The sequence below is a fragment of the Artibeus jamaicensis genome, unplaced genomic scaffold, assembly GCF_021234435.1.
Source record: "Artibeus jamaicensis isolate MK-2021 breed Jamaican fruit bat unplaced genomic scaffold, CSHL_Jam_final contig_781, whole genome shotgun sequence".
Taxonomy (NCBI): Eukaryota; Metazoa; Chordata; class Mammalia; order Chiroptera; family Phyllostomidae; genus Artibeus; species Artibeus jamaicensis.
The window spans coordinates 6019184-6031532 of record NW_026521968.1 but is presented as its reverse complement, the minus strand read 5'-3'; the positions used below and the strand labels follow the sequence as shown (position 1 = coordinate 6031532).

The following is a 12349-nucleotide window of genomic DNA, read 5'->3' as shown; positions in this document are numbered from 1 at the left end:
CCTCCCCAGTCCGGTCTTGTCCCCATGCCACCCCAACTGTTCCCCAAGATACCTGTAGGTATCTTGTAGGCCCACAGTGCGCACCAGCCTGAAACACAGGGCTGGGGACAGGCCCAGTAGCAGGACTGCAGAGGTCTCTGTAGGCCTCTGTCCCAAACACCTCTGCCACCGGCCTACCGTATTCCCTAAACTTGTCCCACCAATTAATTTACTTTGGGCCCAAGGAGCCTTTGGCTAAAATACTGCCAGAAGATAAGTCACTGCCAGCGTGGATTCCATTGTGACAACGAACGTGTGACGGTTTACTGACAGAACAAGCAGCAAGCGGGGCACTAAGGAAAGAGGACACAAGATTTGGAAGGGGCGAAGGAGCGGGCCGAGGACCAGGTGCAGAACATGGAGCAAGATGGGCCAGAGAGGCCAGTTCCCTCTTGAGCACCCAGGGGGTGGGGCAGGAAGGACAGGAGGTCTCCTGGAAACAAAGGAGGCAGCGTGAGCCTCTGGGGACCCCTCCCACCCGAAGGGTGTGCAACGTCTAGCAATAACATCTTATGTTGGTAAAGGTTTTAGAGCTTACAAAGCCCTCCACTCAACAATCACCTCCTCTGTCCCAAACAACAAGGAAAAGAGGCAGAACACAGACACTCATTTTAAGGTGAAAGATTTTCAAGCCCAGATGACTGAGTGATGAGTAAGCAACATACCTGAGTCCTTCTCATGCTGGTCCGGCTTGTACAGTGCAGTGGCGGGGGTCATGTCTGAAAACACACAGATCTAGAGGAAACCCAAACTCTGAGATGGACTAGCTTTAGAATCTTGTGCAAGTTACTTGACTCCCGTTTTTCTCCAGTAAAACGGGGATGTTATAAAGATCTCCTGAGCAAAGACCCTTAAAGAGCTTAGCACAGTGCCTGGTGCACAGAAACAAACAGCAGACATGGCCATGAGCTCTTGCCAGGAGCGTACCACTCCAGGAAGCAAAGGTTTGACCCTGCCGCCTGTCACCTTCACCTGAGGGCTGTCCCCGGCATTGCTGCTCCCCGGGCCTCTCACCAGACACCAAAGTCAGGCTCTGCAAGCATATGGTCCAGATTCTTGTTATTTCTTCTTTTCTCTTTCTCTCCTTCTTTTCTTATTTTTAATACGCTTGAATGATTCTAAGGCAAAGTGCCACAATTAAGAACAAACAATATAAATCTGCGTTTCTCAAACTGTATGTATGGTTCAAATCACCTGAGTACCTTGTTAAAATGCAGGTTCAGTAGGGCTTGGGCAGTGGGTGTGAGATCTGCATTTCTGACATGTTCCCAGGTGACCTTGACACCACTCCTATGCAGGCCACACTTGAAATAATAGCAAAATTGCCAAGGTTACCACAGGAGAGAAGCGGGGGTGACAGAAAAAAAGAAGGGGTGAGAAGCAAGAGAGGGCCAAAACCACGAAGACATAATGCATAAGTTGGCTCTTTCAATATCATCAAACGACACATGAAGAGCAGTGAGCAAGGCCTGATCTCGTAGACGCTTCCCAAACGGTAACTCTCACTGCTCATCAAAACCACCACCTGCACCACTACAAACACTACAAAGGATTTAAATGGCTTCTCCTCCTCTGACCATCACCTGTCTCCATGGTCCCTACACCCCCATGAAACCTGCTCCCCCCAGCTGATTAAGCCTTTAATTTCTAGACTAAAAAGACCTCTTCCTTCAATGTAAAGACCACTCTTGACAGCTGGCACTCTTTTCGCCTTGCATCCCCTCGGTCACCTGTTCAATTTTTCCAACCGTGGATCAGCACCACCTGTTTACTTCGCTGTGGTCCCTGTACCTGAGGGACCACAGACAGCCAGAGAAATGTCGGGCCCCACAATGAATTGGCAGGCCCCCTGCAGACTTCTGTTGTTTATACACCTTGCCCAGGACACAACTCCTCCCTCACTGGCTCCTTGGTGTTTTCCCCACAGAAAGGACTTAAAGAGTCTACCTAGCCTCCTATATTTCATAATCTCTTTCTAAAATCCTTGGGTCACGTGCTCCTGAGAAGACAGAGACCAACAGGAAGCGCCTCCTCTTCAGCTCGCCCTGGGGCCCTGGTCTGCCATCCCGGGCAGCAGAATCACCCGAGACCCCTACGCCCCACACCCACTCTAACTTAATTATCTGAGGCAGGGCCTGCTAGTGTGTGGCCAAGGGTCAAACCCACTGCCCGTGGGAAGTCATTATTCCTAACTAGGAACTAAGAGGAGCAGGCTGCCTTGTCAAAAGGACGGCATTGTCCTTGGTGGGGAAGAGGGAGGGAGGGACTTATCCTAAGCTAACTACCTTCTGTGAGTTTTCCCACAACGACATTCTGGAACGAACAGAGTCCTGGAGGCAGTGGGGAGGCCAATTCTAAAGATGTAACAATTTATGGTTCATTAACCTCAACCTTGGAAAGCTGGACCACTCCTCTGGGTCTTCCGGCACAGCTGGGTGCAGAGCGGCTGCCACCTCCAGAGTGGGAATCATTCACACACCGGCACAGAACAGGGAAAAGAGTCCAACCGCCACACCCTGGTCTCCATAAGCCACAGCCTAAATCTTACAAGGACACATTTTTTCAAGGTGCCAATTTAAAAAAAACCCAAAACAACCATTTCCCCAGGCTAAGTATGTGACTTCAGGAGTTTAAAAGGCAGCTAACATAGTGGAAAGCTCAACTGAGGAATGCAGAAGAAATTTTCTGACTTCACCTGTATTCTACCTAAATAGCCTTCCTCTAAGACAGGACTCAGCCAAACACACCCAGTTTACTAAACCTAAAAAATTAATGAAAACTAAATGAAATAGGTATGTCAGGAAAGTACTACAAAGGAACATAATTTATTTTACTGATTAAAGGAAGAAAGCCATTCAGGAAACAGCTGTGCTCTCTGCAAATAAACTGTCACCCATCGTGAAATCCCTGTAAATGAAAACATCATACCTGATGAGATCTGGCTCTGCACCCTCGTTCTTAAAGGATGCCAGGAGTAGTCTCTCTCGAGTTACAAGATTATCCAACAGGCTCTGTCTTCGGTCCCCTTCAAGCTGGGTTCTGCAGACATCTCGTTAAGGTCCAACAGCGGGTGAATTGGCTCATTTTACCTGCCATGTTATTAAGTGAGCGCGTCAAGGCAGCTGCGGCTGCTGCAGACTCTGATCAATCCCACCCAGAAGAGACCTGAACCACCGCCCTTCTTCTCTTGCTCTGACCTTCAAGGAAAGGACTTAGAACCATGGCAGGGGACTACACACCCTGACACGGATCCACCACACAAATTCCCTCTGTGAGAAATACAGCAGGTAAATATGACTTTCGTCCTGGTGAACAACACTGTAATGATTATTCCTGTCCAGCAGGACAATATGACTGAGTCATTAGATTTTGAGTTTTAGCTGTCAATGGTCAAGGCTGTTTTCCTACACGTCAATGCGCTAAACATTCTGGTAAAAAAAAAAAAAGGAAAAAATAAAAAAGAGGCATCTATATTGCCCTCTTTCTTCCATGTTAACACTATGAATACCTGGAATATACTTTGTAAAGTGCTACTTTATGCAAGAGATTCTCTCTAACAGTTGTTACAATCATTTTATTATTTAAATACATTGCATGATCTGAAGAGAAATGCAAAGAGATAATCCTATTTTGATGTGTTATTTTACCAGACTAGGAAACCAGAGCCTATTAATCGATTATGACCACCATATATGATCTCAAACCAGTTATTTCACCTTTCCGCAGTGTTTCTTTCCGTGTTATGCAAAATAAACTCTAACACGTTTTCTAGTGTTTCTAACATAATTCATAAGTTACGGTTAAAACAATAAACCAGGATTAAATCTCAAGTTTTATATACTAGGTTTCTTGAAGCAAACTATACAAGTGCTAGGCTGAGCATGTGTGTATATGTGTCTATGTGTTTTAGAAAACAAAACAAATGAGCCCTGGCTGGTGTGGCTTAGTGAGTTAGGCACTGTCCTGCAAACTGAAAGATCACCAGTTCAATTCCCGGTCAGGGCACATGCCTAGGTGGTGGGCCAGGTCGCAGGTTGGGGGTGTGCAAGGGGCAACTGATTGATGTTTCCCTTGCACATGGATGTTTCTCTCCTTCTCTTTCTCCCTGGCTTCCCCTCTCTCTCTAAAAATTAATATATAAAACCTTTTTAAAAAATAAAAAATAAAACAAAGGAAACGTTGATGGGAAAAACTTCTGCCTCAAAGAGAACAAGTGGAGAAGGCTAACGAACACTCTGAAAGGACATATCTGCCCCAAGATGAAAAAACAGGCACAAAAATAAGCCACCTCAACATGCTGGGTTTTATCTGCCTTTTACTTTTTTATTGAATGGCCTTTGTTTTATTAGCACTAAAACACTGGTGATTCAAAGTGGCCTTGGCCACACTGCCTAGTTCTAGTAAGACATTAGTGAAACTGCTGCTTTGGATTTATGGACACTTTTCTTTTTAAAAGAAGGCTGGCAATCATCAAATTCAGGCCCCCCAAATCCTAAGGAACTGGCAGAAACAAGTAGCAGCATAACTCTTCCCTGGGTGGAAAAACTGCGGTCCCGTGAATATACAGCTTTTCTTGCTAATTCTGAATATAAAGAGCTGGCTAACTAGTGAAATAGTAAATAAACCTGTCTAAAAAAGTCCCCACCAACAGAGAGTTGTTAGAAAAATCATAAACCTTCCAAACCAATGTAGCTAAGTAGTATTAGTGGCTTTAGACATTTAAAAAATGATCATAAGTGAATTCTCTCAGCATCGCAGAATGCCATGCTTTTCTGAGGGAAATGACCACCACTGCTTTTCCACCTGCTCCCCCCGACTGCAGTCACTGCACTCCCCATCGTGGAAACCGTGATGGAGTAACAGCACCAACCAAGCAACAGTGGGCTTAAGTACTTCCGCATTAATAAAAGGGCCAAATATTAGTCTTTCAATCAGCACATCAACAATAAATATTGATGTGCTTTCAATTAGAGGTCAATTGTCAATAAACTAGAGACTTTTTTTCTGTCTAAAAGAAATTCCTCAGAAAGCAAAAACAAATGATAGAAGTTATAACGTGTATTATATAAGACAAAATGGAAATTTCAAATTGTGGAAACAATGATATTGCAATACTATGCTCAACCTACTCTGACAACCTGTGGTTTTCAATATTCAACCACCCAAGCAAACATAAGCTCAATTATAATCCAACATTACAATTAAACACAGATTTAATTGGCTCAAGGATTTAACCATAAAAATAAATTACAAGAGTATTCTTAGAAGACATAGAACTTTTTAATAATCCTGGAGTAGTAAAAATCTTTCTAAATTAAAAATCTACAGGCATGAAGGTAAAGATAAATCTGGCTTTATAAAAATTTTAAGTATCTGCAAGAAATTACAAGTTACAATACTGGCAAATTTAGAAAGGCGAAAGACGTGACAGAGCATAGAATAAAATGCTAATAACACTAATCAAAGGAAAAACACTCAGCTTTGCATTAGTAAAAGAAATGGAAACTGAAATGATACATCACCCTCACCCGTCCAGTAGGGAGCTGCTGGCGAGGCAGCTCTGGAAGGCAGCTCTCGGACATTCTTGGCAGGAATGTAAACAGGTTCAACCAATTGCCAGATTGCCTCTCAAATATCTAACCAAATTTACATGGCACATTCTTTCAACAGGAATATCTCCTGCAAACATATTCACCCATCTATACAGAGACTCAGAAAGAAAGATGTTCACTGCAGCATTATTTATAATAGCTAAATATTGGAGACATCTGAAAGCTCACTAAGGAACTAGCACATCTACACAATGGAATGTTTTGTGGACCCCAAAATAACGGGGGAAGCTTCTTATGTACTGATGATAATGATAGGTAACATTTCTGAGCACTTACATGAATTATTTGATATGGAATAATCTGCAAAATGCAATGTTAAGCCAAAAAATAAATACTCAAAAAAGCAGTAGCAGCAGCAAAGAGCTAAACAGTAAATAGTACATTCCCACTGTATTAAAAAAAAAATCAGATAGCCTTCTATATGTTCGTATTCACACCGAAAATCTCTGAAAGGATATGCACACAACTGTCTCTAAGAAGGGGGAGCTAGGAATTCAAGAGTGTGAGGGAGACTTATTTTTTTATTGACTACTGTTTATATTGTTTGATTCTGTCATATGCTAATTAACAAAAACACATTTCAAAACCATATGTATGGTATTTCACCTTTATGGTCAAAAGAGTTTTGTGTGTATATATGTATATGCACATACACATACACACACGCACATTTGCTCATGCCTAGAAAAGCCTAGGATGATAGGTACCAACCATCAACATTGTTAACTGAACAATGAGACAGAGCAGGATGAGGAATAGGGAGCAGAGTCAGAGTCACTGCTGAAACACTAACAAAAACAACTGTGTAGGAAGAAAGTACTTCTAATAATAAAAACAATAAAGACAACTTTTAAAATTTAGCAGAGTTATATATTTAAGCCCATTAAGAATGGACTAACTTAAGGCCCTGGATGGTGTAGCTCAGTGGATTGAGCGCGGGCCTGCGAACCAAAAGATCGTGGTTCGATTCCCCGTCAGGGCACATGCCTGGGTTACAGGCTAGTTCCCAGGAGGGGCCAGTTCCCAGCAGGGGATGCACCAGAAGCAACCACACATTGATATTTCTCTCCTTCTCTCCTTCCCTTCCCTTCTAAAGATAAATAAAAATTAAAATTAAAAAAAATAAAAAAGAGACTAAAAAATAAAAAAGTAAAAAAGACTGTGCAGTTAAAAAAAAAAAGAATGGACTAACTTAATTGGAGAGCATCAGCTTCAAGAGCAGTAAAACTGGGCAAAACTTGGTGATTGTGTTTGGTGCATTAGTAACTGAAGAACATAATCACACACAGGTAATGTTGGTAATGTTGGAAGAGGCCTTAGAGACCGGTAGTCCAATGGATGCTCTCGTTCTCCTGCCCAGGAAACTGGTGCCCAGCGTGCCTGAGTCCCCTGGCTGGTCATACAGTGAGGGGCTAGCCCAGCTCTTTCTGCACAAGATCATGGCTTCCCTACCATGTCATGCGGGGCTTGACCACCAACACACATTCCAGGGCCTCTCCACCCTGAAGATCCCAGCACTGTTCATTTAATCTTGCCATTTCTTAGCAGCCTGTTAAAAACAATAACAATACTGGTAATACTAATTCAGAATATTCTGGCCTTGGCCAGGTAGCTCAATTGGTTAGAGCATCATCCTGACCGGTCAAGGTTGCAGGTTTGATCCCCCCTGTCCAGGCACATACAAGATTCAACCAATGAATGCATAAGCGGAACAACAAATTGACGTCTCTCTCCCTCTCCTTTCCTCTCTAAGACTATTTTTTTTAAAGTATATTCCCAGAGACTTCTTGTAAATCTGGGAAAACTAATCAATGCTCCTTGAGGAACACTCTACCTCTTTGTTTTTAATCTATTCAGAGAACAGAGAGCATAAGGAGAATGGTGAGAGGGGTTGTTAACAAGAGGCTAAAGCATCACCTAGGCACGTACGTATATATACTCGTGGCAGTTGGGAGCATGGCAACAGGGTAAGGAAGGGTGAGAAAATAGGGGACACAGGCAGTGGCTGGTGCAGGAGTCTCCTCTTCCTCCACCAAGATGAATAACATACAGTGAGGAAAAGGAAGCTCTAACTACCGTAAGTACGCTTTCATCAGCTCGGGTGAGCTGGAAGGCTGTCACTGAAAGCAGATCGTGATTTCAAATTATCAATACCTACTACCAATGCTGTGAAGCCCAGCTTCTTTCTCTGCATAACCCGGTAGGCACACTCAGCCTAAGATGAAGTGCAGTGAACATGGTGTGGACCCAGGGGATGCCCCACCCGACGCCCCACCCGACTCCAGCTCCTGGATTTTCCCTTTATCCTGTAGAAAGCTCAAGAATTTAGGTAAGCCTCGCTCGTAAATTAGTTGCTGTGGAGAAGGAAGAGTTTCAGGAGAACCCTTCCCAGGGCCATAGCAGAACTGCAGAGGACAGCTTAGACTCCTGGAGACCTGATTTTTTCTGGCTCATAAAGTACTTCACCTTTTTTCCCCCTTAAACAATCTCTACTGAATATCTATTGTGCAGATGCCTTCCTCAAAGCACTGATCGAATTCTGCAAGTACTATTTTCATACTATCTTTATCTGTGTGCTATGATCTAGCCTCCTGACACAATTATAACCCTTATAAAGAAGGCCTATGTGTAAATTCTCAAAGGTGGCTGTAACTTTCACAATCATGAAATAACAAGCAGCAGCGGATCCTCAAAGAGGGCTTATTTTATGCAAAGCACCTTCCCTGCATATCATTAATCCTTACAACAAGCCAATAAACCAGGTATACTTCAGTTACCCCCTTTTTCCCACAGATGAGTAAATTAAAACAAGGCATGAACAGATCCAGCAACTTATCCAAGGTTACCCAGAAAGTGTTGACATCATCTTTTATTGAGCACCCACTATGTGGGGGACTAGTCCTGTGAGGTGCTTTAAATGTATTCTCTTCAACTTTCACAACAGCCTCACAGAATATAATTATTCCTACTGTGTAGAATGGAAGTAAGGTCAAGGAAGACTGAATCGTCCTTTGGCTCTGAGGAGGTGGCGGAGCCGGGCTCAACCTCAGTTCTGCCTGGTTCCAAAGCCAAGGTTGTTCCTACTACACCAGTGGTGCCCGACTCTTGCATTCCATGGAGCGGAATCTTTCCAAACAGACTGAGGAAGAAAGACTTATATAAAGTTACCGGGTAATACTTTGCCATGCGTGGATATTCAAAAAACCACAACAGACAAAACTGTTTTTCCTCTCATGGTAAAAAAACAAGGAGATTTTAACATTAAAAACTAGAAAGAACATGTAACAAACCATAAATATCAAAAAATGTCTGCTGACATAAACATGATCTTGTCTTTATTTTCCTCACAATATGAGGCACCAGTGCAAACTGTCACAGACAGGTGCAGGGTCTGAGAACAACTGCATTCCATCGGAGCCATGAGGGGCTATTGCTGAAATCTATCCCTTTGGACCCTCCACACCTCCATATACTCCAGTCTGTTACAAGGCGGTCGCTGCTCCTATCTAACTCTCTCTACCTGCCATTGTCTCCCCAAAACAATAAAAAGTGGAGAAAAGTTATTCATAGATTTAAAAAATTTTTTCTACAGAACTTCTCCCAAGACACCAACATATTTTTGATACTGATCCCTTTGTAAAGACATTTTAAAATTCTCTTTAAAGTAGCAAAGATGGTGCCCGTGAATACCCAAGCTTCACAAAAAGCCGATCCTATGAGTGACTGTAACAGCACCTGAAATTTCACACACAGCCTCCCGCAGTGCACACCTTTTCCCAGCTGGTGAGGCAATCATAATCCCCTTCTCAGAGAAGCCCTGGGAATACAGTTCATGTTTTTCAGCAATTTTAAACTCTCTGGCTGCAGGAGTCTGCTCTATGAATTGCAAACTAACCCCTTCAAAAGCACAGAGCCTTCATTTTAATTTCACATTTCTTCTTGCCAGGAGAAAAGCATTTTTTTCAGGAAAGAGCAATAACATCTTGTGCCTAAACTCCATGAATTTAATTGTTCGGAAAGTATTTTCATAGTACTTATCTTTCTAGCATTTCCTAGTGTTCTTTGGAAAGCTTTGCGAATGCAGAAGGGCATAAATTTACTCAGCAAAGTACCATAAACTCTCAACTACCCGACACAGTAAGGAAATGTGGCATTCAAATATTCACATTGAAAAGGTCACCCAACATTAATTATGCTTCAAAAAAGGATTAAAAAGTCACTCTACTGGCGATTTATGGACAAAAAAGTTTCTAAGAATTACAGCACCATAAAGTATACCTAATAAACCCGGGTGAATGCTGTTTAATCTTTGCGATGATTAAGGAGGGTAGCAAGGAGCTGCACCATAAACAGGATTTCTCCTGGCACTACAACAGCATGCCAATTAGCAGGGAATTCTAGTTGAAGACATGCCAGGTGACAGTTGACTGTATTATTTGTACTAAAGTAGAATTCAGCTTTTAAACAACTGCCTTTGAGGCCAGACAGCCCTGCACTTGGATGTTGGCCTTCCATTTCCCAGCTGAGGGTCCAGGGCAAGTTTCTCAAGATCTCAAAGGTTCCTCTCCTCCCTGTAAAAACTCCTCTGCGGGAAGAATGGATTCTCTCTCTGGCTCCGTCAGTGACAAGGGGTACAAAGTCTGACCTGGCCTCAGTACTGCTTTTGTGAGGAAGGGAAGGAACCACCCAAACAAACTAACAATGTGAGGTTATTAGGACTGACAAGTTGCTCTCTGACAGATCTGAATTCTGGGGGTAACTGCCATAGAATTGTTTAAAATATCTGGGAAGAGGAAAGTCAGGTGGGTGGGGCAAAGAAAATTAAAAAGAGGTCTTCATTACATAGAAACTATCCTTTCCATTCTATTAAAAAATAAAAACCAAAAAAACTAGTCTCCCTGAAAATATAAAGGCTTGGAGCGCCCCCATGAGATGGATTATCTGAATTTCATCCTTAGTACTGGTTTCCAGTCCAGTAGAAATAGACACAATAGTTTGAGAAAATACATAGGATTTTATTTATTTATTTTTTTAAAAGATTTTATTTATTTATCTTTAGAGAGGAAGGGAAGGAGAGAGGGAAAGAAATATCAATGTATGGTTGCCTCTGCTGCGTACCCTGCTGGGAACTGGCCTGCAACCCAGGCATGTGCCCTGACTGGGAATCGAACCATGATCCTTTGCTTTGCAGGCCTGCGCTCAATTCACTGATCTACACCAGCCAGGGCAAATTTTAAAGAGAGCTTTTATATTCCCGTTGAATTTTTTATTTCTCTTAGGAAATTCTAAGTTATCCACATCAATGTTCTTAAATATCTTCATAATGTATTTGGTAATTCCATCTGGTATTTTTAAATGCTTAGTGTTTAATTAAGCGATTTGGAGATCATCACAACACCAAGTCTATGAGATTTCACAGGATGGTCAGGCTGCAAGCATGAAGAACAAAGTCAAGCATTACTATGAAATGCTTAGTACTCTCTACAATTAATAACTACCAAGATATTATTATTAGAGAAGAGTAAAAGTTCCTAATTTCTATCTTTTGTGTGCTATATATTCAGCACATAAATTCTGTGAGAAGACTAATAATTGGTTACCTTAATGAAAGTTAGCAAATACATAGTTGTTAGCATTGTATTATATAATAATACTTAAGTTACCTTTCTAATATATGTGGTTTAGGTAACAATAAAATGAATTCACACACCTTTGACTTCATGTGCAGACTTCCTAATACTTAGTACCAAAAGTGGAAAAAATAGCCATACCAACCTGAAACTAGTTGGTCTATATATTAAGATTTGTTGATTTTAATAAAATAAAAACTCCTATTATAAGAGACTAACTGCAGTAACAAATGATACCACATCTCCATGTGGGGGCCGCTCTGCCTGGTTTCAGGAATTGTAACTAACTCCCATGGCTAAGGATGAGTGAGCGACCTCCAGATCGCAAGCCACAGGAGACAAAAGCTTGTCTCTGGTAGCAAACTCCACCTCAGCCCCCAAAGCTTGGTTGATGTTGATGACAGTACGACTCCTCACAGCGAGGGGCAACCTAAGCCAGACTGGATCACTTGGGAGGCCATCATGGCTGGACTCAGGGGGATGTGACGAAGAGGGAGCAATGGATCCTTGCCCCCTGGCTATGTGACATAGCCCGAGTCCCCAATGTCCTCTGGGAGAAGCGCTTCCTGGCTCTAATGCCCTTAAGCCTGAAAACCTGATGGGGAGGAGGTGCAGCTCCTTCTTGCCTTGCTAGTATCGGGGAGAAATCTGGCATAAGACAGAATTCCTAAAAATTCTGTGAAACCTGCTTTGATAAGAATGCTTTCATTCATATGTTAAGGGTCCGAGCAGGAAATTGAGTATGTCTCCCAAAGTTTGTGCAAACCCCCTTTCCTGACAGACACTGACTCAGACTAAGCCCTCAGATTTCTTTAAAATGTTATCTACTGTTTGATCCTTGCTGCCCTGCATTCCTGTGTATTACAATCCAATAAAAGCCCCTGGAGGAAGGGGTTCCTGGCCTTTTTCCTTTGAGAAACTGGCCACTTCTCCTCCCCAAGCAGATCATGTCTTGGTAGTGTTTACTTTCATCCATGGCGGGAGACTTTTGGGCAAAGTTGGCCCCACAGAGGGTAAAGTTACAAACTAAATGTATCAAGAATATTCCAATTAAAAAAATAAGGTCCC

General features: G+C 42.5%; 1 protein-coding gene across 1 annotated transcript in view; it reads right to left on the bottom strand.

Annotated features, from left to right (window-relative positions):
- The window catches only part of STX8 (syntaxin 8), a 255335-nt gene that overhangs the window by 218063 nt on the left and 24923 nt on the right, over positions 1 to 12349 (bottom strand). Inside the window, 1 exon segment of the mRNA XM_037164947.2 lies at positions 2968 to 3078. Within this exon segment, the coding sequence (XP_037020842.2) occupies positions 2968 to 3078 (111 nt within the window).